Below are 27,319 nucleotides of genomic sequence, written 5' to 3'. Positions count from 1 at the left end.
GACGGTGCATCTGGTCTTTGCGGGTAGTGCATAGAACTGCGATAGCTGCAGGTTGTAAGTGCAAACAATTGTCATCAACCCTTAGATGTATATTGGATGGTTAGAGGATGTCCGACTAGGCGTTGATCGAGCTTCTTCTAGTGGGTGAGGGAGCGAGTGCCTCCATCTGCTATAAAATGGCAGCATCTTGGACGTGAGGAACCCACACTCTCACTCACTCACTCCCTCACTCACTAGAAGAGGCTCACTGAGCTTGGACCGATGGCGTCGAGCGGTGCAATGGTGTTGGCCATGATGGGCCTCCTGGCCGCACTGGTGTGCCCTGCTGCTGCTGCGGCGGCGGGGTTCATCTCCATGCCCACCGACAACGTCGGCGACCACTCTTACGGCGTCCACGCCACATTCTGCCCCAACCTGGAGAAAATTGTGCTCGACAAGGTGGCGGAGGCGCGCAGATGGGACATCGGCGTGGTCGCCGGCCTCCTCCGCATCTTCTTCCATGACTGCTTCCCTAACGTACGTTTGTCCGTGCTCCTACCAACCAACAAGTACTACAGACATGTACATATTACACTATTACTAGTACACTAGCTAGGTACGTACGTACAGTGACCTTGAAAGAGAGACTTGGTGTCTAATCCTCCGTCCCATAATGTCGTTTTTTAACACTATACTAGTAATAGTATATTGATTACGACATTATAGTCACCCGCAAAAAAAAGAGATTAATTACTACATTGTAGTAGTACTATTATATTGATTGATTTTGGTGCTAGTATTTATTACCTACTACTCCTACTATTATTATTTATAAAGTAAGTATGTGCGTGTATCTTGTGGATCCATCGTGTAGGGCTGTGACGCGTCGCTCCTGCTGGAGCCAAGTCACCTCTACTCCAGCGAGCGTGCGCGGGAGCGTCCCCAAAACCAAGGGCTGCACCAGGGCGCGCTCGATCTCATCCAGCGTATCCGCGACGCCGTGCGCGACGCGAAATGCACGGAAGTATCCTGCGCCGACATCACCATGCTGGCCACCCGGCAAGCCATCAAGCTGTCCGGGGGGCCAGATTACGGAGTGCAGCTCGGCCGGAAGGACAGCATCGACCCCGCCAGGATTGACCAGGTCAACCAGTTCCTCCCCGCCCCCGACGCCAAAATCTGGAAACTCATCGAGGTCTTCCAGAGCCGCGGCTTCGACAGGACCGACCTCGCCGCGCTCTCCGGCGCGCACACCATCGGCAAGACAAGCTGCCCCAACCTCGCCAGCCGCACTGGGGACGCCGCCTGGTTCGTCGAAGCTATCAAAAGGAACTGCCCCGGCTCATGGGACAAGAAGCAGGTGCTCGACGTCGACACCCCCGACGATTTCGACCACAAGTACTACAAGAACATCGTGGACGGCAAGGGGGTGCTCAGCACCGACATGGAGCTCCTCAACGACCCCTTCATCAAAGATTTGGTCCACAAGTGGGCTACCGACAAGAACTTTTTCTTTTGGAAGTTCGGCGAAGCCATGGCAAAGATGGCGCGTTTGCCCGTGGGCGGACCAAGTGAGTACCGCGAAAACTGCTTCAGGCGCAACTCTATGAGGGAGACAGTCAACCTCACCGCCGAGGGTTTCGCGGCCTCGGCTTGAGAGATCTATCCAATGGATCACCCGCCATCACCACGCCGACCGCACGCCCTGGCCATGCCATATTATATGTGCATGTAATAAGAGCAATACACCTAACTTATCTTTTGCTTGATTGAAGTTTACCGTATGTACGCCCACCTAGTCTAGAGCCACTCGGCCGGCGGGGCCTTGCTGTATCGTCTCAGTCCAGCAACTATTCCAGCTCCCTGTTTGTTGGGAGTTGCTCTCAAGTTTTATCTTACAATTGTTTTCCATCCTTTAATTAGATTGTACATCTGTTTCTGTCATGAAAATTAATGGAGAAGTAAGATTTTGTTTTGTAGCTGATGGATGAGTAAGTTAATATGTTCTTTTTCTTAAATAGTAAGTTAATCAAAGCCAATGAGAGACCCAAACATATGATGTTTTAGAGCACTGCAAAGAATGTTGTGATATAGACCGAGTGAATTAGAGAAAACCACCATATTTGGACATTTCTATCGAAAAGCACTGATTCTCGGCCTAATCTTTTGCAAAAAACACTAATCAGTCTCTTTGGACATTTCAATCTCGATTATGACAGGTAGGTCCCACAAAAACTGATGGGGTGTAACTGTTGGTCCCAGAAGGCGTTAGACAAAATGTGATATGCAATTACCAAATAGTCCCTGGTAGTTTTGCATAGAGACCCTTTAATTAGAGTAGGAAAAGGCAATCAGGCCCTTGTTGCCGGCTGCCTCACCCCACTCGCAGCACGCCGTCGCCGCCTCCGGCTCCGGCACTGGGAGGCGGCGTCTAGGCCCGAGCTTGGGCTCGAGGTTGTCGCCCGCCTCCGGCACTGGGAGGTGGCGTCCAGGCCCGAGCTCGGGCTCGAGGTTGTTGCCCGCCTCCAGCACTGGGAGGCGGAGTCCAGGCCGTCGCCTCGCCCATCTCCGGCACCGGGAACCGCCGTTGGGAGGCTGGCTACGATGCAGTCCGGCAAGGCCCTGCTGCTGAGCGGAGTTGGAGGAGACAGGGCGACGGGTCGAGGTGCTAGCGGCGGCTGCTGGTCCTGGCCGGAGGTGGCGGCCCGTGGTGGCTGGTGGTCTTGACCGGCGGAGGCCCGCGGGAGCTGGTGTTCTTGGCCGCCGGCGGCAAGACCTTAGCTGCTGCGTGCGCTTCTTGTGTGGCATGGCTGTTGCGGAACTCGGTGCAGGTGGGCGACGAGGCGCCCCTCGGGCTGACGAGGCGGATGCAGGGGCGGCCTGAGGTCGATGACGCCCACCAGATCTGACGGTTTCTGGCGGCCGGCGGAGCTCGATCCAGCGGCGGGTAGCAGAAGACCGGCGAGGGGGCAGGATTTGGGGGGCGACACGTGTTGTGTGCTCCCGCGGCACAACCTGTAGCGGTGAGAGAGAGAGAGAGAGGGAGGGGAGGAGAGGAGGGGCGGCGACGTGAGTAGGCCTGCCTGGGACGGGGCCAGTGGTTGCTGGCGGCGGGGCGCGTGAGCATGCACGGGTGAGAAGGGTAGGTTGGTTGTTTTGTGTGTTCAGGAAGGGGCTTTTGGCAAAAACAAGAATTTAACAACGTCTAACCTGAACTGTTACGCCAGGTCATAAAAAACAGGCCGCACATATCATAATCAAGGTTAAAATGCTCAAAGCGACGGGTCAGTGTTTTCTGCAAAAGATTAAGCTCAAAATTAGTGCTTTCTGGCATAAATTCGTAGAAGAGTGTTTTCTGCAAACCTATGCTGTAATGTGATGGTTTTCTGCAATTTACTCGATATAGACCTAATCCGGAAATGCCATGCTCTGTATATTTTGTAATAATTAAACTTTTTCTGCGAGGATAACTAACTAATAATCTATTAATAAGTATAGTATCGCAACAATTTTCAAAGCAAATATGGTTTGCACATGCTTTAAACTTTAAGGGTCATCAGGTTTCAGTTGTAAACTGGCTAGCTAGAGCCAGAGGCGGATAACATTGTTGGTCTTTTTCACCTGTCCTTTTTCTCCTCGCAAACTAGTTCCATTATTATCCATGTGCTCCCTCTCCAAACACCCTGATCAGCACAAGCTACTTGGCTAACAATAGCACCATCTCATCTTCGGACGTGAGGAACACACACAAGCTATTTTGCATCATGTTTCTATTTAGTGTTTTTGTCCCATTATCGAAAAAGGTTTTCGTCCCGCTTTATATATAAAGCACCGATCACAACAAGCACCCAGTACAAACACACGCCATCGCAACACACGCACACACCCAAGACAGGATACATAGGCGCTGAGCGCAGCAACACCATCCCTAGCACTACCACTACGAAGAGATGAAGCTACATATGACGGACCATGTGATCCAAGGCGGCGCCTTCAGGAAGGGTACGACACCGGAGCGCCGCCACCGCCCGATCCAAAGATTAGAATTTCCCCTGGAGCCGCATGATGGGCAATGAGAGCCGCGACGACGCCTTCAAGAAGGGAACGATCTCCACCGTCGCCGGTCCGTCCGAAGATAGAGCAGGTTTTCACCTCGGCCAACACTCACCGCCACCGAACGCCACACCCCGGCAACCACGCCGCCCACACGGCCATGATGACCAGGCATCACCAAGGCACGGGCTTTGCCCAAGAGCACCGCGCCACCACCACCAGGGCCACCACCCCGGCATCCAAGACCTTGACACCACCTCACCCGAGACCCGCCGCAACCCCAACTAAAGAGACGAGCGGAAAGGTCCCACCTTTCACACCCCTGGGCGACCCCCAGCGTCGAGACCCGATAGGTCGGCCAGAACTGGCATCCATCCGCCCGTCCTGCTGCCCCGTGCGCGAGGCGAGCTTGGTCCTGCAGCACCGAAAAGGGGACGAGGTCAGTCCTTCTGCACCGTGCGCGAGACGAGCTCAGTCCTGCTGCATCGTGCGTGAGACGAGCTCGGTCCTGCAGCACCGGGCGCGAGATGAGCGGTAGACCGCAGCTAGGAGAGGACCAGCCCTTTCATGGGAGTAAAGCCCGGACGACAAGGAGATGGGGCGAAGGCCGAGACGGCCCGAACACAGACGAGCCAACGCCGGAGAAGCCGGCCGCCGCCGCGGACAGATCCGTCAACCATCGTGAAGCCGCCACGACACCGGGAGAGTACCACCGTCGGACCTCCCCACGCCGCGGCCCACGGCCGAAGCAACGGCCACGCCCGGCCGCTACCCTACCCGCGTCGCCCGGCGAGCTCCAAGCGCCGGAGCCGCCGGGCACGCACCACCGATACCACGCGCCGCAGGCAGGCCCCCAACGCTAGATCCGGCCGGATCCAGCAAGAGACCGGCCGCACGCACACACCCCCCGCGTCTCCATGCCCTGGCCAGGTCCAGCCGGTGCCCAGCCACCCCGCCGGAGAGGAAGAACCCCGGCTGCACCACCACCATCTTAGAAGGGGCCGCCGGTCGCCCCTACAGCCGCCAACCGCCAGCACCCGCCGGATCTCGGCAGGGGGCTCCAGATCCGCCGCCAGCACACCCCAGGGCCTCCAGAGCCCCACGAGGAGGGGGGAGGAGGAGAGGAGGCGACGCCGGCAGGTCACGAGAGAGCGAAGCGGAGGAGGGAAGCCGGAGCAGAGGCAAGCCTGCGCCCGACGCCACCGAGCAGGGGAGACCGCCCCGCGACGTCCGCCACCCGCGCGAGGGAGAGAGCCGCCCCGCCGCCGCCTGCGCCACGCGGCCTTTGGCCGGCGACGCCACCGGCGGCGGCGAGGGAGGGGGGAAGGGGCGGAGGGACGGAGGCGGCGGCGCTAGGGTTCCCTCCCAAGGGCGCCCGCGGGAGCGCCTCGGGAGGGGAGGGGAGAGGGGACAAGAAACTACCACAGTTTGATCTTTCAACCCCGTTCTTTTTGTCCCATTTCACCAGGACCTCCAGAATAAGGAGATTTGGAGCATATTTTAGAAAATCCTTTTTTAATCTATGTTGATTGGACGCATGGGAACCTTCCTTGCGAAGGGAAGAACACTTGGTAAGAAACCACACGCCGTTTGGAGGTTCCAGAAAAGAAGATGACGCGTGGTTGTATGGTGTGCTGCTGCCTTCTCCTGCCCGTGCAATCATGTATATGAGATGTCAAGACAAGACGTTCAACTCTGAGCATTGTTAAAGCACCTTATTTTCTATTTTCATATATTTTCTCCTCCTTTTCTTTGTTTTTAACAATGTCCATTTTTATTCATGTTCAAATTTTGATTTTTAAATACATGGACTCTCTTTAGTAGGACCTGCTCGTAGAACATGAATTCTTATACTCGCAGTTTCTTGCTAGATCTTGCTAGATACATGTATTTGTACACACCCAACACAATAAACACAAGCAGGACGTATGGTATTATCTTCTCAGATAGCGCAAACCTGGTAAACTTTTGTGTTGTTACCATCGCACCCCGACGCCTAGCCTAAGGGCCCCTACCTCATGATCTGCTGGTTTACGTTCCTCGACCGGCTTTGTTGTGATGCTTCTATAAGTTTCCTGCTGGGTTTGTGATGCTTTCAGAAGCTTCCAGCTGATTTCGTTTTTGGTTTTCTGTTTCATTTTTATTTTTATATTTTCCTTTTTTATGACTTTTTCTATGAATGCTTATCTTTTTACAAATTCATGAATGTTTGCCAAGTTCGCGAACTTTTATCAAATTCGTGAACCTTTTTGCAACTTCATGAATTTTTCAAAATTTCTGAATCTTTTCAAACTCAACAACTTTTTTCTCAAATTCATGCGTGAATGTTTTCTCAAGTTCATGATTTTTTAACTTTACAATTTTTTTTAAATTTGAGAACTGTTCCAATTTCCCAGCAAACCGCTGTGTGTCGACGACTTTTTTAAGTTATGTTTCCTTTTTTTTTCAAAAACGTGTATGTTGTTTTTTTCAGAACCAGCCGTTATTAGTTTTTCTTTTCTGGGCAGTGAGCAGCGAACGGCACGAGCCGGCGAGCGCAACCGAGCGAATATCCTAATGGGCTGGGCCAGATGATGCTCCCGGCAGCGCCAGGTTCCTTCTCAGGGGCCCATCTCGAATACCTCGTCGTTTAGGCTATCTCTCGTCAAAAACAGAAAAGGCGATCTGTATCGTAAAAGGAGACGGCACTGGCAGGAAAAGATCCAATCGATCTCCTCCCTGGCGAAGTGCTGCCGCCGCCACCGGCTCCTCCGACGGCATGTCGTCGCTGACGTCCATGCCCGCGGATCTGATTCAGCTGGTCGGCTGGCGGGTGCTGGCCGGAGACTTGCTCGACTACGTCCGTTTCCGAGGCGTGTGCACGCACCTGCGGTCCAGCACCGTCAGCCCGCGCGGCCGCGGGATCACCGACCCGCGCTTCCATCCGCACCAGTGGTTGATGCTGCCCGAGGATGACCCACGACCCCCTAGAGACGGCAGTGACAGGAAACGATTCCTCAACCTCGGCACCAAAGTGTTCGTATGCCCTCGAGTTCCTCTTCTGAATGACCACTGCATTATCAGCCGCCACGAAGGCCTCCTCCTCCTGCAGCGGAGCAGGCGACACACTGATGAAGACAACATCGATGATGTCTGCCTCCTTCACCCCTTCACAGGGGGCGTCGCAAAGTTCCCACCAATCACGTACGTCACCATATGCTTGGGATCGACCCGCTGGAATGCACGCAACAAGCGTTTCTTTCCATGGAACGTGTCCGCCTCCTTGAGCCTTAGTGTCGAAGGACTCCCCATGCTCATGATCATGATTACAGATATGCCGCGCGTACTCTTCGCTGCCATGGATGACAAGCAATGGAGTTTCTCTGCCTGGAGCTTCTCCCAGACTGGGATCATCAGGTCATCTCAAGGAAAACTTTACATGTCGCTGCTGCTGCCCAACTTGCCTGGCGATGAACCACAGATTTTCCAAATCGACCCACCTTGGCGCCAGAAGATTTCTTCAGGGTTGAGCTCATATTCGTTCCCGCCACCAAAGGTGATCACTGCAACTCAGTACCAAGCTATTTTTGGTGGTCCTTTCAAGCTAGTAGAATTTGACAATAAGAGATTCTACACGTCAGCTTCATTATTTGGTCACAAGTTTTCCTAGTGCATATATGGTGCACAAGTTGTCCCACGTTCCATTGGTCAGAATATTGGATCTTATCCTAGGAAGGGGTGTCCTACTTGTCGGTTGAGTTGTTTTGTGTAGATTTGCCTTCTTTTCAAGTGAATATACGACGATTCGCTTCATTTGGATTATTATACATATAGTGCCTTTGACATGTAAGAGCAATGTAGGAAGAAAAACCTTCGTGTTTTCATTGAATCATACAAATATGAGATGAATGATCAATTAGTTCCAGCCCCAGCGATTGTTACTCATTCAATTTTTACCCCATAGTTGTATATTTGTGACACAATTTTCCATAATTAAGGAGTAGTGGTTGGAAGTTGGGATGTTTTACACCATCATGTGGCCCAACCGATCAGGTCAACATGGACCATATGTTGGAACTTGGAAGTGCATTCATGGGGGCGCGTCCGAGGTGCTATCTGTAGGCCGTTTTGGTGTAGTACGGGAATGTTGGCAGGCTATCCGATGTGTTCTTGCTTCTGGGACACTCGGCTAGGTTGAACACTATCGGTTCTCCATCTCACACCGTAGATTTGGTGTTGCAATCGGTACTGCCATCATATCCGTTCCTCTTGCTACCAAGTTCAGACTCTGGTTAGTGTCTGAGTGAAACAGAGCGTGCAATCATTGCCGCGGGTATTTCATCGTTGGGTAAAATGGAACTATGGGTGCAACTACTATAATAACATCGTATCAAGCTAGTAGAATTTGACTAAGCCATTCTACTCGTCAGTTCCATTGGTCACAAGTTTTCCAAGTTTATATACAGTGGTCTACAGAATGGTGGATCTTATCCTAGGAAGAGCTATCTCAATCGTCCTATCAGTTGTTGGATTATTATGCACATAGTCCTTTTGAGATGTAAGATAGATGTAGGAAGAGCAGCCTTTTGGTCTTTTCACTGAATTATCTCTACTTTTACTTCAAAAATTAATAAGGTTTCCTCTCCCATCGCTCATCCACGTCGTGCGACCCCCACACTCTCGCACCAATCTTTTCGCTTAGTCACCAGTTTCGTCTTCGGTTCTTTTCGGTATGCCCTACCTATGCATTTCCTCAATACACACACATAATGAACAAAGCCAGGCTGCTTGATCTGGATCTCGGTGGCGGCGTCTTCTCCCTATCCTGCTCACCTTTCTTCATTCTCCCATGAGACCTCACAGTGCAGACTGCCCTCACCATGTTGTGACCTGATCAACGAGCTGCCATTGCTCGGCTGATCCCACTGGCCGTCAGACCTGATTCACGACCGTCGCTGCACCGCGCCCGCTAGCGGAGGACCCCTATGGGCAAGGTATGGAAGCCTCCATATCTGGTCTGGTGCAAAAACATATTTATACCTATGCATACTTGAGTCGTACTTAATTATGAAAATCATACTAGTTGTTGCTCATCTCTCGCTGGCAAAAAAAAAAGAAAAAGCTAACCGATTCGCTGCTAGGCGTATCACCTATGGACCATACGCACCATGCAGTGCAACCATAGACCAATAGTGCTGGACTACTGAGCCACGAACTGATCGAGTGGATCGAGTGTTAGAGCATCTACACCTGAACTGGGCAAGTAAGGCAATTGCATCTGCAACAAAAAATCTAACAAAGAAAGGAAGATGCTCCATTGTCGAATCTATCCTCATCTTATCACAATCTTATGATTGTTTAGGGGCATGTACGATGATTGATAAGATAGTCTTATTTTAAATTTTGCATGTAATTTAGAGATGACAAAAAAACGTGTACAATAGATCATCTTTTAGCCTTATTTTCAATAACTAGTAATTACTAAAAACGTGGTGAGACATATTGTGCTAAGAGATCATCTCTTGTCTTCTCCCTCTTATTTAAGAGAAGACAAGCCTTTTCTTATGACTTCTCTCTTCTCCACCTCATCATCTATCATATGTGGCACTTCTAAGATAACACCATTGTACATGCCCTTAGATGATCTTTTCACGATCTTAATTGATGAAAGGCGTGAGCTACTAACCACGGATTGAAACTAACTCTAGGCCAAGGCATTTTGGTCTTTTCCACCTCTCCCTCCGCCGGTCCACCACGGATTGAAACTAACCACGGATCTCCAACCCTGAAGATATTTGTTGAGTTATTATAAATAACACCAACCTGGGCGTAGGGAATACACACTCCCAGAGAGTAGTGCAATACTCTTACTGGTAATAGAGCTAGCAAAGATTGATGGCTTGCAGTAAAGCAAGGGTGGCCATGCCACGACTCGTCGTTGGCGTGCTGCTCCTCCCGGGAGCTTTTGTCCACGCGGCCGGGTCATCTTATCTCCATGACCACCGACGGCCAGTACCACAGTACACGTACGGTGCAGAGTGGATTATATTAAAACCTCCCAAGGTCTTGATCATGGACAAATCACGTGCTTATAGATCAAAGAACCTGATACAGGATGCGGGAGTTAATTATTGTTTTTCGCGAATACGCAAAGCTTGCGTATCATTGCATTTATAGAAGGAGTAGAATGAGGACAAATAGAGGTACAACACATGAAACGAACACATACAGGCGTGAACATGGTGTCTGGAGCAGAGAGACAATGGATGCTCAGCCCGAACAGAGGATAAATCACAACTAAACCTACCAAACCCGAACCAAGAATGGCAATGCCGAACCAGCAAGAATTCCAACATCACCTAAGCCAAAACCGGGGACACCGCGAGTGAAAGATAGCGCCTTCAAGAAGGAAGTCGACGCCGAGACGCCGTCACCATCCGGTCTGGGGGAACTAGACCTAGGGTTTCCCCAGAGCTTGAAGAGGGGCGCAACTGAGGGCCTTGACAGCGCCTCCAAGAAGGAAACCCAACATGCATTTTTTTGCATTGGGATCTTTCATAAACTGATTTAAAGATCAGTTAGTCCACCATAGTTTTTCTTTACGGAAAGATAATGAGATGGCTCTCCCTTAACGGAAGAAATAGAAGATCGAGAAGGAATACCACTAAAAACCTAGTTCGCTCTGAAATAACGACATCCGTAGACGCCGTCGCTGCCAGCATCGGCAAGCCGAGCAAGGACTTTTCCTTGGCCTGAGGCTGAACAATCCCATAGCCGCCGTATGTGGAGTCAGAGATGAGGAAGCCCACGCTGGTCGGAGCGACCATGTTGGAAGGGGGGGTTGGCGGGGCTGCACCTGCTGTCGGATGGTGGCACCGCTTCCCGACCCACAAGCGTTGGATTTGGCAAAAACGGGGGCTTTAAGTCGTACAAAGTAGGGCAGGCGGCGAAGCAAACCACGAGGGGAAGGAGCGACAGCGATCAGCAACGCCGGCAAGCAGGGACTGCAGGGATGCATATCCATGCTACCGTGGCCATAGTTGTCGGGACGTCGGTGAGCTGAACGAGCTGGAAGGGACGCAGCTGCCTGGTCGCCGAGGCCAGAGCTGCCCGGCAAGGGACGCCGTCAGCCATGGATACGGGAGAAACGCGGGTCCAAGGTCGCCGGGGCCAGAGCAGCGCCATCAAGTACCCGCCTTGTGGAGCCCTGGGACCGCCACTAGCACCGTAGCCTCGTCGCCACCATGTGAGCCTTCACCGCGGCACGAGGGGGAAGGGCCACCGGAGACAAGGGGGTCCGCCAATGCACAAAAGGCAGGCTACGAACACCCCCGCGATCGGCCGCAAGTCCACCCAAAGCATGCCCAAGTAGCACCAGGAGGATTGGGCCACGCCGAGGGAAGGGGAGACCGCAAGGGAGGGAAAGGCGCACAAGGCCATGGCCTAGCACGCCGCACCCGTCGCCGGACCAGCAGGAACGCAACAGCTAGAAAGGTGCGCCCGCGCGCGAGGGACTCGGGGGCGCGGGGGAAGGGGGTGGTCTTGGGGAAGCACGGGAGGGACGGATCGACCCCTCCGCGACCATCCCAGGGCGCGGCGCGGCCTAGCTGGACGGCCCTACGGGGACGGTGCGGCATAAGCGGGCACCTCCCAACGGTGGAGGCAGATGGATACCAAGAGGGGCGCGGGGAAGCAAAAATTCAAATTAAGTTTTGTTTTCATATTCGTGTTTACCATGACGAGGGCTTTCAAATAAGATCCATTTTCAAATAGGTTTTGATCAATTTTGAAAATAAATATTATATTTCAACTCTTGAAACTTAGTATGCGCAAACAATAAAATCATGACTTTTTTTTGCTTACTACGGACAAAAATATATTTGACTTTTTATCTATGAAACTTGGTAATAGTGAGTGAGAAAATCGCAAGTTTAAGATAAAAAAATCATAAAGTATCGAGACTGAAACTTAAAACTTATTGTGCCCTTATGCAGAAATCAACTACTTCAAAACGTGAGGAAATCAGCAGCCAGCCAGGGCTTGGCAGGTGCGTGCCCTACCCGTGCGTGCCCTTGCGAATTTCCGGGTCTTACCTCAAATGCTCTAGACTAGTAGTATGGCTGTGTATTTATTGTGAAGAAATGCTTATTATTTTTAGAAAATGCGCCAGTAACTCATCATCCAGGCAAATATTATCCCTCGATCCCGGAAATGTTGGAGGTTGCTACCTCCTATTACAAAAACCTGTTCTGCTATGAGAACAAACATAATATATGTCTTGGTCCTTCCTTTTGGGAGGAGGATGAATTAGTTACACAGGAAGAAAATGACCATTTACAAAAAAACATATTCCGAGGAGGAAATTAAGGAGGCAATATTTGGCTCATACGCCCATGGGGCTCCTGGCCCTGATGGGCTATCCTTTTTATTCTACCAGTCGTTTTGGGATATTATCAAAAAAGATTTTATGGCCCTGGTCAGAGAATTTGAGAAAGGGAAATTAGATTTACAACGTTTAAATTTTGCTCTGATTGTTCTTATTCCTAAAGAACCAGATGCCAGGGAGATGAAGAAGTTTCGTCCTATTAGTCTGAGTAACTGTGGTATAAAAATCTTCTCTAAAGCTATGACGAATCGGGTCTCCCTTGTGGGACGTAGGTTGATCTCCTCTAACCAAACTGCCTTTATTAAAGGGAGGTATATCTTAGAGAGCGTGGTTATGGCCCATGAAGTAATCCATAAGATTAAAAAATCAGGCTCGCAAGGTCTGGTCCTAAAATTGGATTACGAGAAGGCGTATGATAGGGTTAGCTGGGAATTCCTGTTTGATATGCTCCATTCGAGAGGGTTCGGCCCCAAATGGATTGCTTGAATTAAGAGCACGCTTATCAATAGCACATTCAGTGTGAGGATTAATGGCACTACTGGCCCATACTTGGTAGGTGGGAAAGGACTCAAACAGGGGGATCCACACTCCCCTCTGCTGTTTAATCTTGTTGCTGATGTTTTTACAAAGATGCTCAAGAAAGCTGCTTCTCAAAATTTGATTTCTGGGCTTTTGCCCCATGTTATCCCAGGAGGTGTGGTTAGTCTGCAATATGCAGATGACACCATACTCTTCCTGGAAAAATCCACTCAGAAAGCTAGAAATTTTAAGTGGCTTCTGTCATGATTTGAAAACCTATCTGGTATGAAAATTAACTTCCACAAAAGTGATCTTATGACTATAAATATAGATGACACAGTTGCTAGTGAATTTTCTCAAATCTTCTGCTGTAAAAAAGGTTCTTTTCCTATTAAGTATTTGGGAGTGCCTCTGCACTATGACAAGTTGAAAAAAGAAGATCTCCAACCTGTCATTGACAGGATCATTAAAGGGATTTCTGGCTGGCTGGGGAGATATCTTACTTACAAAGGAAACATTATACTGCTTTGTGCTTGCATTATTAGCATTCCTTCCTACCTAATGTCTGTGATCAAATTCCCTAAGTGGGCTATTAATGCCATTAACTCACAAATGGATCACTTCTTTTGGGGGGATGTGGGTGATCAACATAAATACCACTTGGCTAACTGGGGTTTGATTACCAGGAAGAAGGAATTTGGAGGTTTAGGGGCTCCCAATATCAAAGAGTATAATATGGCTCTGTTAGCTTCTTGGGGTAAAAGATTTTTTACCAACCCTGACTCTGATTGGGCTAAACTTCTTCTCTACAAATATAGAGTTAATTCTCCAAATCTCATCTGGGCTAAAAGTGAAGGGGGCTCTACCTTTTGGAAGAGCATTACTTGGGCTCTGGCTGCTGCAAAAACTTTCTATAGGTGGAAGCTTGGTGATGGTAAACTCATTAGTTTTTGGCATGATGTGTGGGTGGGGGATTGTTCCCTTAAAGTGCAATTTTGGGACTTGTTCAATATCTGCAATCAAGTGGATTGTACTGTAGCTCAAGTGTGGGATGGTAATGAGTTGAAATTAACATTTAGGAGATGTGTTGACAGATCTGGGATGATTCTGTGGAACCAGCTTGTCTGTTTGATTAAACATTACCCTCTACTAGATGATCTGGACACCCCCATTTGGGGATTAGAAACTAATGGGGCCTTTTCAGTTAAATCTTTTTACAAACAGATCAACTTTGGGGGTGTGGTTTCTAATGTTAGTACAAAAATGTGGAAGATTCTCTGTCCACAAAACATTCATATTTTCTTGTGGCTTTGTATTCACAACAAAATACTGACTAGAGATAATCTTGCAAAAAGAAGGGAAGTGGATGATCCTTCCTGCCTGTTCTGTTCTGAACCTGAAACTGTTCAACATCTGATGTTTGATTGTGTGGTGGCCCAACATGTTTGGGGCTTTGTTGCGGAAATCTTCAAAATTGATAACATGTCTTGTTTTGATAAAGTTGTGGCCTTCTGGCATATGCATAAAGTTAAAGCTGTTCTGAATCTGGTAACATCTGCTGCCTTATGGAGCTTGTGGAGACTAAGAAATGAATTCTGTTTTCAGGGGCGCAAGTGGAGGAATGTGAATTGCATTCTTGCAAAACTAAGCTGTTATTTGCATCAGTGGAAGGTTCTCTGCGACGATGGGCAAGCAGACCTACTACAATGATGCATCTTACTGCTGGACACGCGACGTGGGGAACTCCTCCGGATCGCCTGGAGATGAGACTTGGGGCGACCAACTGAATGATCAGGGGCATCGAAGGGAAAAGAGCGGCAGCTGATCTTCTTTTGATGTCCTGTTTTGTGTTGATTCCCTTCTAATTAACTCAGTCTAAAACTTCTGTAGCTTGCGTCCTGGACTTGGTTCGTAGTCTTTCTAGCTGTATGCGCTTTACTTTGAGCTTGATGCTCTGGATGATCGTCGTTCCTGATCATGTAATCTGTGAACTGTTTCGTGCTCTGCTTCAATAAAATGGGGCAGGGGGCGACCCCCTTTCGTTCAAAAAATAATATTATCCCTCGATTTTTTACCGGGCGGTCCAAAAACAAGGGAAGCAGTGGGTGCACAAATAGCCCCATTTCAACGGATCGGTTCTTAGCTAGTCGTGCCCTTATCATACACCTCGTGCCTCATGCGAGCGGGTTTTTTTTTCCCCTTCTTATCGAATGCAGATGGTTTTGTCGCCTGTTTGGTCAACGACGCCATGATCAGAGTGAGCACGTGTAATCATCTTGGAGTTGTTGCTTAACTTAATTAGCCGGATCAATGCAACCAACTACTGTCGGTGCTTGATCTAGTGCTATATACTAACCTTCCTCTGTACTGGCTACCTGCAAAGTTGGAGAGTAGGTTATACATGTTAGGCTAGTCATAGTGGGGGTAACTTAGGTACTAGTAACTTAGAGGGTGCTTGGATTCAAGAGACTATTTTTAGTCCGACTAAAAATAGTCTCTTTTAGAGGCTAAAGTTTCAAGCACCCCTGACTAAAGAGAGGTTAGGACTAGTCTTGAGGCTAAAATTTTTTAGTCATAGGAAACCTATTAAAATATGTATTAGCCCCCTCTCTCCTCATTTAATTCCTCTCCTTTAACACATGCGAGTTCTGGATTGGAGGGTTTGGAGGATAATAAATGCTCAATAACTTGATTTTAGTCTCTTTAGTATTTGGATCCAAGCATGGGTGAGGCTAGCAAGTTTTAGTCCCACTACTTTTAGTCATGGGACTAAAACGTATCCAAGCACCCTCTTAATACTTCCCAAGACAATTTTGCTTATGTGGCAAGTATTTAATGAGGAAAGAGGTGTTTGTGGTAACATAATATGTTACTGTAACATAGCGCTTCCCGAGACAAAATGAGTCTATGAGCTAATAAATGAAGCCATCTATGACACTACTAGTATGTTACTTTGCACTATGAAAATAGTAACTTAGACTTGTGTCATATGGATGACACTAGTCTAAGTTACTCTCCACTATGACCAGCCTTATCGGTGCTTGATTGTCGTCGAGGTAGAAAGAGACCTACGTGTCCACGAAGATTGTACTCACAATCCTTTACTAGACGCGTATGTGTATACTCACCACATATGTCCTATCCACATTAATCAGATATCAAATCCATCAAAGAAAGATCCGACACACATCCACACGCCCACTGATGATGCTAAGTGCGCAACCGAGAAGAGGCTAGGCTGGGAGAACTTTATTCCATCTTCAGGGAGCCGCCATCATCTCGTCTTTCTAAATAGGACACAAACCTTAACAAAACGAAGAAACATCTAAAAACGGAGCCTTACCCCAACCAAGCCAGAGATCCACCGTGCCCCCATGGCCCTCAGGCCACCGAAGACGAGGCGACCGACGATGATACCGGTGGGAGATGAAGGAACCCTAAGATTTTTTTTTCCGGGAGGAGCGTGAGGCTGCCGATGTTTCGTCGAGCCTGATACAATTTGATACGGTAGGCAGAGCCTCCCCCCCCCCCCCCCCCCCCTCCATTTTTCAGTGTGGTTCATATAAGGGTACATCATCCTAACTGTACTCCGAAAAATTCATCCAGTAATTTAGCAAAGCCGCCCTTTAATTGCTTAAAGTCAAAATTTCCCTCAAACAAACAAAAAAGAAAGGCATCATCTTGGACGTGAGGATGCCACACTCTCGCTCAACGTAGTAGCTATTAGACATTGAGCTGGATGGCGTGCACATGCATACAACAATGCACGTGATGCAAAGTACGTAGCTTCCCAGTTACTGCGCGCGCATGCATGCTCGATCCATTATCGGTATCTCTGTTCACTCTGTCGCCGCAACTTAAATATTTTCAACTGACTCCGGTTAATTATCTCAACCCTGGTTAAGTAGACCCGGCTACTTCTGTTATAAAATGGCAGCATCTTGGACGTGGGGATGCCACACTCCCACTCACAACTCACAAGCTACTACTCACAGTCACAGTGCACAGCACAGGCTAATTAAGATAGCGTCATGGCGGCGTTGAGCAGGGCAGCCATGGTGCTGACCATGATGGGCCTCGCTGCCACTTCAGCCCTTTCACAGCCGTCGCTGATCTCCATGACCACCGACGTGCCCCTTCCCGACGGCCTGTCCTACGACTTCCACGCCCTGTCCTGCAACAACCTGCAGAACATGGTGCGCGAAGCCGTGCAGGGAGCGATGGCAAGGGATGCCGGCGTCGTCCCCGGCCTCCTCCGCCTCTTCTTCCATGACTGCTTCCCTCAGGTGCATACATTTACCAATACTATTAATGCACTTTATTTGAAAAGTATCATTATCATCAGTACTGGCTGAACTTATCACATGCATTGTGATCGTGTAGGGTTGCGACGCATCGATCCTCCTGACGGGAGGCAACAGTGAGCAGAACATGCCCCAGAACGGTGGGCTTCGGAGGAGTGTGCTCGACCTCATCGAGAGCATCCGTGCAACCGTGCACCGCGCCTGTGGGCCTACCGTGTCCTGCGCGGACATCACCAGCCTCGCAACCAAGGAGGCCGTCATGCAGTCCAGGCTGCCGGGCTATGATGTGCCGCTTGGCCGGCGGGACAGCCTCGCGCCCGCTACGGCCCAGCAAGTCGGGATCCTGCCCGGACCCGACTTCAACGTCCAGCAGCTCGTGAGAAACTTCGCCGACCGCGGGTTTGACAAGATGGACCTTGTTGCGCTCTCTGGTGCGCACACCGTCGGCAAGGCGAGCTGCGGCAGTTTCAGGAACCGCGCTGGGGAGAACGCTGACTTCGTCCGCATGCTCCAACAAGTCTGCGCCAGAAACCCTGGCCACTTGCAGGACCTCGACGTGACCACCCCTAACACGTTCGACAATAGGTACTTCAACAATCTCCAGATGGGGAGGGGAGTGCTCAACTCCGACATGGCGCTCACCCACGACGGCGAGACCAAGAACTGGGTCAACAACTTCGCCGGGAACCAGGGTTGGTTCTTTAGCCAGTTCAGCACCTCCATGAGGAAGCTCGCGCATTTGCCAGGCGGAAACATCGGCGAGATCCGCAACAATTGCTTCAGGCGCAATGGGAATGCAGAGTCTGTCTTCCTCGCCGCTGAGGTTTTTGCGGCCTTTGCTTGATAGATCAGATCGACCATAGCGTTAGCGCCGTCGACTGCATGTAATAAGAGCTTGCTACATAGCTTATGTTTTGCTTGATTGCAAATAGCATATGGCCACGTAGCATAGAGCCACTAGGCAGGCCCCCTGCAGTATCGTTTCAGTTCATCAAATATCTTAATTTCCTTACTTTAGCTTTCATTATCCTTTGTGTCATGGAAAGTAATGGTGATCTGAGTTGCGAAAGTGACAGACAAAAATTATAATCACCCTTATAATTGCGAAATAAAGGTAGATCAAACCACTTCTTCGTGTCTGTGGTCTATTAACACTTATTATCGACAAACAAACTGAAAGCACCCTATTGTGCAATGCCATGCACTATTGTTTTCTGTCATTAGCTTGATCGGATTGGTCTTTAATCTCCATAATAACATGTACTCAACTCTTTCAATTTCTGTTTGGGGTTTTACCTTCGTGCAATGCAAACACATATCATAATACGCTAGCTATTGCTGTGTTTTTTTTTTCCATTTATGCCTTTGGAAATCCTTGCATTTCTCTCCATAAATTCGTAATCAGCAGCACAATGCAGTTGTATGCAACGAGAGCATTGCTTGGTCAAGCTTGTATATCTAAGTGCCAACAAAACGGGAAGAGAGAAATTGATACTAGTTTTTAATCCACTCTCCCTCGTCTTCTGACTATAACTAGCTCCGTCACTGAACCATGTGCTCTCTTTCTAGAACCTACTCCCTCCGTCTCATAATATAAGAGCGTTTTTATGAGGAGGGAGTATTAATTTGCTAATTTGAACCCTGACCTCCTGGATAGACTCACCTCTTCGGGGGTAACCAGACAGATCGATCCCCGAAGTTAATTAATGTCAGTGTGCTGGATCCATTATCGATATCTTTGCTCCCTGGGTCAATGAACTTTAATTACTTCAAGAACTCCGGTTAATTTCCTCCATGTATGGTTAACTAGAGCCAGCTGCCTCCGTTATAAAATTGCAGCATCTTGGACGTGAGGAAGCCACACCCTCAAACAAGCTACCCACAGTGCACATCACAAGCTAAGGTAGCATCATGGCGGCGTTGAGAAGGGCAGCGTACTCATGTCAGATCATGGAGCCTGTCCGAGCGAATAATTTGTTCGCGCTCCATGGGGGAGCGGATTGCATGATTTCGTTCGATAGAAAAGAAGCCCCAGCGCTAGTCCCCCCGCCCCCCGCAAATCCCCTTGTCACGATGAAAGTTCTCGTTACACAACACACACACACACACACACACACACACACACACACACACACACGTCCCAGTAGACAAATGGGCCAAAAAAAAAACCCAGCTTAAACAGGGCAAAAACAGGCCTTAAAAAAGAGGTAATATTCTGCGTATAACTTATTTCAGCTAAAGAAACACATTTATTATAGGACTGTGATAACTGGCAACCGTGTGCCAGATTGCGAAAACCATCACACCCCCTCGTGTCGCACGAAACCCATTCCTTCTTCTCCCGATTTTCTGGGCCAACCTGTTCCCCCCGCACTAACCTCTCCCTTCGCCCGATTTTCTGGGCCACTTGAATCCCACCGCTGGGAGCGGGCCTGTCCCGATTCTGCGCACGCACATTTGCAGCTTGAAAAAAGCGAAAAAATACACTAGGAGGGGGGATCAAACCCACAACCTACCACAACTAATTTAGCAACAATAACCAACTGGGCTACACCATCTTATTGGTTTCTTTCAACTTACATGCTACTTGTACCTTCCTGAAATGAGATTGAATGAAACTGAAAATTCAAACAGACAGACTCACTTGTCTGGGATTTGGAACTTTTTTATGGACGTTTTGCACCGGTTCAGATGGTTCACAAACTCAGGCGTCCCCTTCCCTTCCTTTTCAGATGCAAATCACCACAGTATTTCAACAATTTTTTCCCTCTTGGTCAAATGTTACCGCAGTGTTTGGACTAAATTTATCAGGTATGAGGTTCGTATATTACCATGCTATTTACATAGAAATTACCATGCTATATTTTTCCGGAACTTTTTTCTCCTTGTTCAAAAATGTTACCGTGCTGTTTGTACTTAAGCTAACGTGCTATATTTTTAGTAACTTTTTCCTCCTTGGTCAATAATGTTACCGCGGTGTTTGTACTTAAGTTATCAGGTATGAAATTCTTATATTACCATGCAATTTACATAAAAATTACCGTGCTATACTTTTCAGCAACTTTTTCCTCGTTAGTCAAAAAATGTTACCGTGGTGTTTGTATTTAAGTTATCATATATGGAATTCTTATATTACCATGTTATTTACATAGAACTTACCGTGCTATATTTTTTCAGCAACTTTTTCCTCCATGGTCAAATATGTCACGGCGGTGTTTGTACTTAAGTTATCAGTATTGAATTCTTATATGACCATGCTATTTACATAAAAATTACCAGGGTATATTTTTCAACAACTGTTCCCCCCTTCGTCAAATTTACCGCGTTGTTTATACGCAAGTTATCAGGTGAACGGTTCGTATATTAGCATGCTATCTTCACAGAAGTTCTCGCCGAACAACTTTTACATCCTTGGTTAATATTACCGCGATGTGTTTTTTGACAAAAAGTTTTCTGGGTCAAAAAGTTACATGTTTGTATCTAAGTTATCGGTTATTGGAGTTTATATCACCATGTTATTTACATAGAAATTACCGGGCATGTTTCGAACAAAAAAGTCTCAGGTCAAAAAATCAACATGATTTTGTTTGTAAGTTATTAGGTCTGGGTTGCTTAAAAACCATGTTTTTACATCAAAATTACCGGAGTATTGTTTCAACGGTATTTTTTCCCAGGTCAAAAATTACCGTGATGTTTTGGACGTAAGTTATCAAGTCTGCAATGCGTATATTAGCATGCTATTACACAAACATTATCGTAGGTATATTTTCCAATATTTGTTTACCCTGAGTCAAAAGGTATCATAATGTTTATATGCAAATTATCAAGCCTACGCTGCTTTAAAAATCTTATTTGATCAAAAGTTACATGTCATTTTCGACCACAACTACTATCCACACCAGGAAGAACCAGACACGCACTTCATCGAACATTTCGGGAGCCTACTAGGCAATGTCACCTTGCAGTGAAGTCTCTTCCTGCTCCTGCCAAGGTTGTTGTCACACGCCGACGGTGGTGATGTCAGCTAGGTGGTCACGAGGGGCGTGGAGGTGAAGGCATGCTTGTAAGTTGGCTTTCCTAGGTAAAAGATACTGTGGTGTTTATATCTAAGTTATTAGGTTTGCAACGCATATATTATCATGCTATTTACGTAGAAATTACTGGGGTATGTTTTTAACATTTTTTTCTCCGATCAAAGTTTACCATGGTGTTTGTACGTAAGTTCCCAACACTGCGGTGCGTATATTACCAAACATTTTACACAAAAATTACAAGAGTATGTTTCACCAACTCTTTTCCTTAGGTCAAAAAGTTACCACTATGTTTGTATGTGAGTTATCAGATCTGCAGATCTTAAGTTTCCATGTTATGGACATAGAAGTTACCGTGGTAAAATTCAACAACTTTTTCCCCAGTCAAAGTTACCATCGTGTGTGTGTTCATATGTTATCAGGTTTGCGGTGCATACATTAACATGTTGTTTACACATAGATTATCAGGGAAATGTTTCAACAATTTTTTCATTCGGGCCAAAGTTACCATCGTCAGCTAAAACAAATATAGAATTACGGAAGTTGAGATGTACGGAAATTGAGATGCCGATATATATAGTAGCAGCAAATTTTGAACATTAGTCAGTTGTTAGAGAGTGCCCAAGCTTTTCTATTTACGCCTCTGACAGCCTGAATACTTAGCTAATCCTCTTGTGCACATGCCAATGAAATTATCCCAGTGGTACTCAGCCTACATGCGAACCTGTTGGTTGAGGGATCGAGCCCCACTTAGAGCTAATTTTTTTGCGCACAGAGGAAAAAAAAGATCACGCGCGTGGGAGAAGCGGAACTGCTAGATGGGATCGTGAGAAGATCGTGCGCGGGAGAAGCGAAACGGTGCGGGTCGATCGGGCGGCGGGATCGTGTCTGTGGACATTGATGGGATTGTGTGGCAGCAGTTTTGCAATCTGTCACACGGTTGCCAAATACATTTTTCGTTTATTATATTAAAAACTGCATCATTTCTAATAAGCCACAATGCCCCGCCTAAGGCAGCCACCTCCATAAGAATATGTGCAGAAAATTGTTGCACAGTGTTGAAGTTGCCCTTGCACCTTAAAATAAAATATCGGATGAGAAAATATCTCAGCTTAGATATAAGATATGGGTACCTTAGCTTTTTTTAGGAGCATGGGGTACCTTAGCTGGGTGTACACCGTTTGTCGACAGAGGCCTTGTGGGCTTACGTAATCCTAGAATTAGTTAGTCTTCAAGGGGTCATGTGAGGGCGCATCGTCGATTGATCCATGCACGCCACGCGCGCATAGCTTGCCACGACGATGCGATCCATTATCGACCAATGTGTTAACAATTCTGAATGCATGTGGAATCATGCGAGAGTAGAAAACTAGCAGCAATCTTTTTCTTTTTCATCAAGATTAGCTTCCGCATACATGTGATCACAAACTCACAAATACATTTCGCGATTGCTATTGTAATCTGGAACTCGGGAGTACGTGAGTCTTTTCGCCCCTATCACCACATTTTTTATAGATAAGTGATGATCCATTATGTTCACCAGCTAGCCTTGATCGGCATAAGCTACGTGCTTGTGCTATAAATAAACCAGTCTTGGACGTGAGGAAGGCACACTCCCACTCATAGTCACACTGCACAGGCAGTAGAGCAAGATAGCTAGCTCAAGTGCTCAACCTCACTAAGGTAGGATAGGAATAGGATCAATGAAGCCCAGCAGGGCAGCAATGTTGGCCATGGTAGGCCTAGTGGCCGCGGTGCTGTCCCCCGCGGCCTTGTCCACGGCGGCGCCGTCGTTGATCTCTTTGCCCAACTCCGACCGTCCCTCCTATGACTTCCACAACGAGTCATGTCCAAACCTGCGGCAGATGGTGCACGACGCCGTGGAGGAAGCAATCAAGGAGGATATCGGTGTTGTCGCCGGCCTCCTCCGCGTCATGTTCCACGACTGCTTCCCACAGGTACGCAACCCTAGCTACCTCTTATTACTTGTTACTTTGTTGGCCTTGAGAGATGTTAAGTGCGCCGTAGCTTGGAGAGTGTTGTGCGGTTAAGCTGGACAGGATGCTGGTTGTATTATCAGTTTCAAGCGATTGAATTGAGGGCGTTTTTGTCCCTAAGGTAAAAAAAAAGAGGTTGATTTCAGGAGGATCCTGATTATGTCCAGACATACGATTTTGCTAATCCTAAGATAACTAGCTAGAACTACTTTATGTCCAAGTTGATTTATATCAGTTGAGTCTGGTGAAAAGTACAAGTTTCACTTTTCAGAGTGTATTTTTGTTGGACATTTAGAGAGTGTATTTAGTAGACATAATAAAATCTCAGTCAACTTTGATGGACGGATCCATGGATTTATGGATTTGTAACCACAAATACTATGTATGCAGGGCTGTGATGCGTCGCTTCTACTGTCTGACAAGTTCTGGAGCGAGCTGAACATGCCTCAGAACAATGGAATCAGAAGGAACGCAGTGTATCTCATTGAGAGCATTCGCGTCAAGGTTCAAGATACCTGCGGGCCCACTGTCTCCTGCACGGACATCATGAACCTCGCCACCCGCGAGGCTGTGATGCACTTCGAGGTGCCAGGCTACGAGGTGCCGCTTGGTCTACTGGATAGCCGCGCGCCCGCTCCCAGAGAGAACGTAGAGCAGCTGCCGGGCCCCGACTTCAACGCCACCCAGCTCATCGAATCCTTCCAGAGTCGCGGTTTCGACATCACCGACGTCGTGGCCCTCTCCGGTGCGCACACGATCGGGAGGTCAAGCTGCGGCAGCTTCAGGAACCGCTTTGGAGAGAACGCCGACTTTGTTCGTTGGCTCCAAGGCACCTGCGCCAGAAACCCTAACCACCTACAGGACCTGGATGTGACCACCCCTGAGAAGTTCGACAACGTGTACTACAACAACCTGAAGGAGGGGAAGGGGGTTCTCAACTCCGACATGGCCCTCACACGCGACGCCAGCACCAGCTGGCTGGTCGACGGCTTTGCACAGGACCAAGGGTGGTTCTTTTCCCAGTTCGGCACCTCCATGAGGAAGATGGCGCATTTGCCGAGTGAGTTCGGAAGGAACGGCGAGATCCGCAAGTACAGCTGCTCCTGGGCTAACTTGCATGGCCCGAAGGGGCCTACTGCTGACCTTGCGGCATCAGCTTGAGATCCCATCATATGTCGTTAAGGGCCTTCCACGCGTGCATGAAATAAGATCTAGCTAGAATCTTCGTCTGGCTTTTATGTCTCCATTTCAATAAATCTATGTTCACAAAGTTCCTTTGTACCTCAGGCTACATGAAACCTCTTATCCTCAACCCTCCAGCCTTGCTTTGAGATCCGTACTCTCTAACTAATTAACAACAAAAAAATTTCTCTTTTTTGTTTCTCAAAAATGAAACAACATATGAACTTCAAACTTTGCAGATCGAACAAACATTAGAACATCAATGCATGAAAAAACTTTCACATTTTTTGATCTGATATAAATATACAAAATGAGATTTTCTTTGAATAAAAATATTATTTCAAGTATTTAAAATGCATGAAAAAATCTGAAAGTTTTTTCCTAGATTGTAGTTAGAATGTATTGTTGTTCTGCAAAATTTGAAGTTTATATGTTATGTCGTTTGAGAGAAACAAAAAAGATAAATGTGTCTGCATGGATCTTGATGCATAAATGGATGGCAAAGATAAGGGGTACCATGTAGCCTGAGCTATAGAAAACCATACTCATGTTCACAAAGTTCCTTTGTACCTCAGGCTACATGAAACCTTTTATCCTCAACCCTCCAGCCTTGCTTTGAGATCCGTACTCTCTAACTAATTAACAACAAAAAAATTTCTCTTTTTTGTTTCTCGAAAATGAAACAACATATGAACTTCAAACTTTGCAGATCGAACTAAGCAACCCGTTTGCGTAATATAATAGAGAAAACTAAGCAACCCGTTTGGATCTTTTCGTTTTGGTTGTCAAGCTTTCGATGATTCTGTTGTTCCTTTATTAGAAGATAGTGAGACCAAGCTATTCCTAGCCGCATTGTAAAAAATATATATCTTTGGATATACACCCTAAAACTGTAATTTCCAACTCACCAGAGATTACCGACTAGGCCAAAAATCCACTGCCGCCACTACACATCCATGCCCTTTGCCTCAAGCCGTTGTCCGGAGCAACACCGTCAATGCTGCATCGGCCCCAATATGTGCTGCCCCAAGATTCAGGTGCAATGGCCCAGAGTACCATGCCTGCGAGACGGGCCGCACACCACCGTCTCCCCCGCATCACTAGGTGTTAAACATGTAGTTGTGATTTAGAAAGTTGTTAGTATCTTGTATATCTCCTCTAACAACTCATGTATATCCGGCTAGGCCTTTGTGCCCTAGCTCACGTATATATAAACCCTCGGAGGGCACCGTTTGGAGTGCGCCGATCCAATCTACCTTTCCCTCAGTTTTCACATGGTATCAGAGCCTCTCGCTTAACAGCACGATGGGCTCCCCTACTGCCTCCGCCTCCTCCTCCGCAGCCCTAACCACCCTCTCGCTGCCAGCATCCTTTGGCAGCCCGCCTGCTTCCTCCGTGCCTCCCCCTTCCGCTAGCCTGATCACCGCCAAGCTCACCTCCTCCAACTTCCTCTCCTGGAAAGCCCAGATCCTTCCCCCCCTTCACATCACCAATGCCACTGGCTATGTCGATGGCACCGAGCTCCCTCCCGATCGGCTGCTTCCCGCCGATGACAAGGGCGTCCGTGCTCCCAATCCAGAGTACGCCACCTGGTTCCGTCAGGACCAGATCGTCCTCAGCTACTTGCTCGCCTCCCTCATCGACGAAATTCTTCAACAGGTGCACAGGTTTGACACATCTCGTGCCATCTGGGAGCATCTCGAGGAGATGTACCAGACCCATTGTCGTGCCAATATTGTGCAGATTAAGCTGGACATGGCGATCTTCAGGAAGGAAAACCTCTCCATGGCGGACTACTTCGCCAAGATCCGCGCCAACACTGACCAGCTTGCTGCTGTCGGCCGCGCCATGCGTGATGAGGACATCATCACCGCCGTCATCAATGGCCTCGACAGCGAGTACGAGCCCCTCATCACCGCTGCCACAACCCGCCTCGACGTCATGACGCTCGGGGAGTTCTACTCTCATGCCATTGCCTTTGAGCGCCGGCGTGAGTACAACGCTGCACGCTTTCGTCTCCAAACTAGCGGCTCCTCCGTCAACTATGTCACTCGCGACAACAACAACCCTCCCCGCGGCAACAACAACAACAACAACCGCGGCAAGGGCAACTATCGCGGCAAGGGCCGCGACAACTACGGCGACCACGGCGGCTACAACAACAACGCCCGTGGTGGTGACTGCGGCAACCGTGGCGGCGCTGGCAACCGCCAGCAGAACGACTACGGTGGCAACCGTGGTGGTGACCGCGGTGACCACGCTGGTGGTGGTGACAAGCGCGTTCAGTGCCAGCTCCGCCGCGGCCCCGGGCATTTTGCTTGGGAGTGTGGCCAGCGCTACAACCACGCGTCCCAGTCTCCCCACTCCAAGATGGCATGCCTTGCTGCTGCTTCTCCTCCGTCCATCCTTGGCGATCCCGCCTGGTTCACGGATACGGGGGCTACAGACCACATCACCACTGACCTGTATCGTCTCACTGTGAGGGAGAAATATCCAGGGCGCGACCGCATCCATACGGCTGATGGCTCAGGCTTGCAAATAGCTCATCGTGGTCATGCAATTCTTCCTACACCCTCCGCCAATCTTAAGATTCACAATATCCTTCATGTTCCTAATGCAGACAAGAATCTTATCTCTGTTAATCAGCTTGCTGTTGATAATCATGCTTATCTAAAATACTATCCTACTCATTTTCTTATGAAGGATTTGACTACCAAGAGGGTACTTCTTCAAGGAAGATGTGAAAATGGGCTTTACCTCATCCGGCCATCTCGAGCTCGTGCCTTGTCCTCGGTTCGGCTCTCTGCTAAAGATTGGCACGCTAGGCTTGGCCATCCGTTGTCTCAAGTCGTCCAGCATGTTTTGTCTTCCAATAAACTCGTGTCGTCT

The 27,319-nt window shown here is 48.3% G+C and overlaps 4 protein-coding genes and 1 pseudogene across 4 annotated transcripts; 4 read left to right on the top strand and 1 right to left on the bottom strand.

Annotated features, from left to right (window-relative positions):
- The first annotated feature begins 194 nt into the window (after positions 1–194).
- On the top strand, positions 195–1,958 carry LOC147987922 (cationic peroxidase SPC4-like). The gene is made up of 2 exons (XM_087545507.1): positions 195–516; positions 854–1,958. The coding sequence occupies exons 1-2, from the start codon at positions 262–264 to the stop codon at positions 1,634–1,636; spliced, it is 1,038 nt and encodes a 345-aa protein (XP_087401633.1). The 5' UTR covers positions 195–261; the 3' UTR covers positions 1,637–1,958.
- Positions 1,959–4,472: 2,514 nt separating this feature from the next.
- On the bottom strand, positions 4,473–6,015 carry LOC147987921 (uncharacterized; annotated as a pseudogene).
- Positions 6,016–6,790: 775 nt separating this feature from the next.
- LOC147987920 (uncharacterized) lies at positions 6,791–7,681 on the top strand. Its single transcript, XM_087542549.1, has one exon. The coding sequence runs from the start codon at positions 6,791–6,793 to the stop codon at positions 7,679–7,681; it is 891 nt and encodes a 296-aa protein (XP_087398675.1).
- Positions 7,682–16,883: 9,202 nt separating this feature from the next.
- On the top strand, positions 16,884–18,247 carry LOC125529561 (peroxidase 22.3). Its single transcript, XM_048693967.2, has 2 exons — positions 16,884–17,202; positions 17,300–18,247. The coding sequence occupies exons 1-2, from the start codon at positions 16,948–16,950 to the stop codon at positions 18,062–18,064; spliced, it is 1,020 nt and encodes a 339-aa protein (XP_048549924.1). The 5' UTR covers positions 16,884–16,947; the 3' UTR covers positions 18,065–18,247.
- Positions 18,248–22,821: 4,574 nt separating this feature from the next.
- LOC125529562 (peroxidase P7) lies at positions 22,822–24,560 on the top strand. Its single transcript, XM_048693968.2, has 2 exons — positions 22,822–23,209; positions 23,639–24,560. The coding sequence occupies exons 1-2, from the start codon at positions 22,955–22,957 to the stop codon at positions 24,407–24,409; spliced, it is 1,026 nt and encodes a 341-aa protein (XP_048549925.2). The 5' UTR covers positions 22,822–22,954; the 3' UTR covers positions 24,410–24,560.
- The last annotated feature ends 2,759 nt before the right edge of the window (positions 24,561–27,319 follow it).

The sequence above is a fragment of the Triticum urartu genome, chromosome 2A (genome assembly GCF_056163025.1).
Source record: "Triticum urartu cultivar PI428250 chromosome 2A, HENAU_Tu73, whole genome shotgun sequence".
In the NCBI taxonomy this organism is placed as follows: Eukaryota; Viridiplantae; Streptophyta; class Magnoliopsida; order Poales; family Poaceae; genus Triticum; species Triticum urartu.
This window is presented reverse-complemented; position numbering and strand designations above follow the sequence as displayed.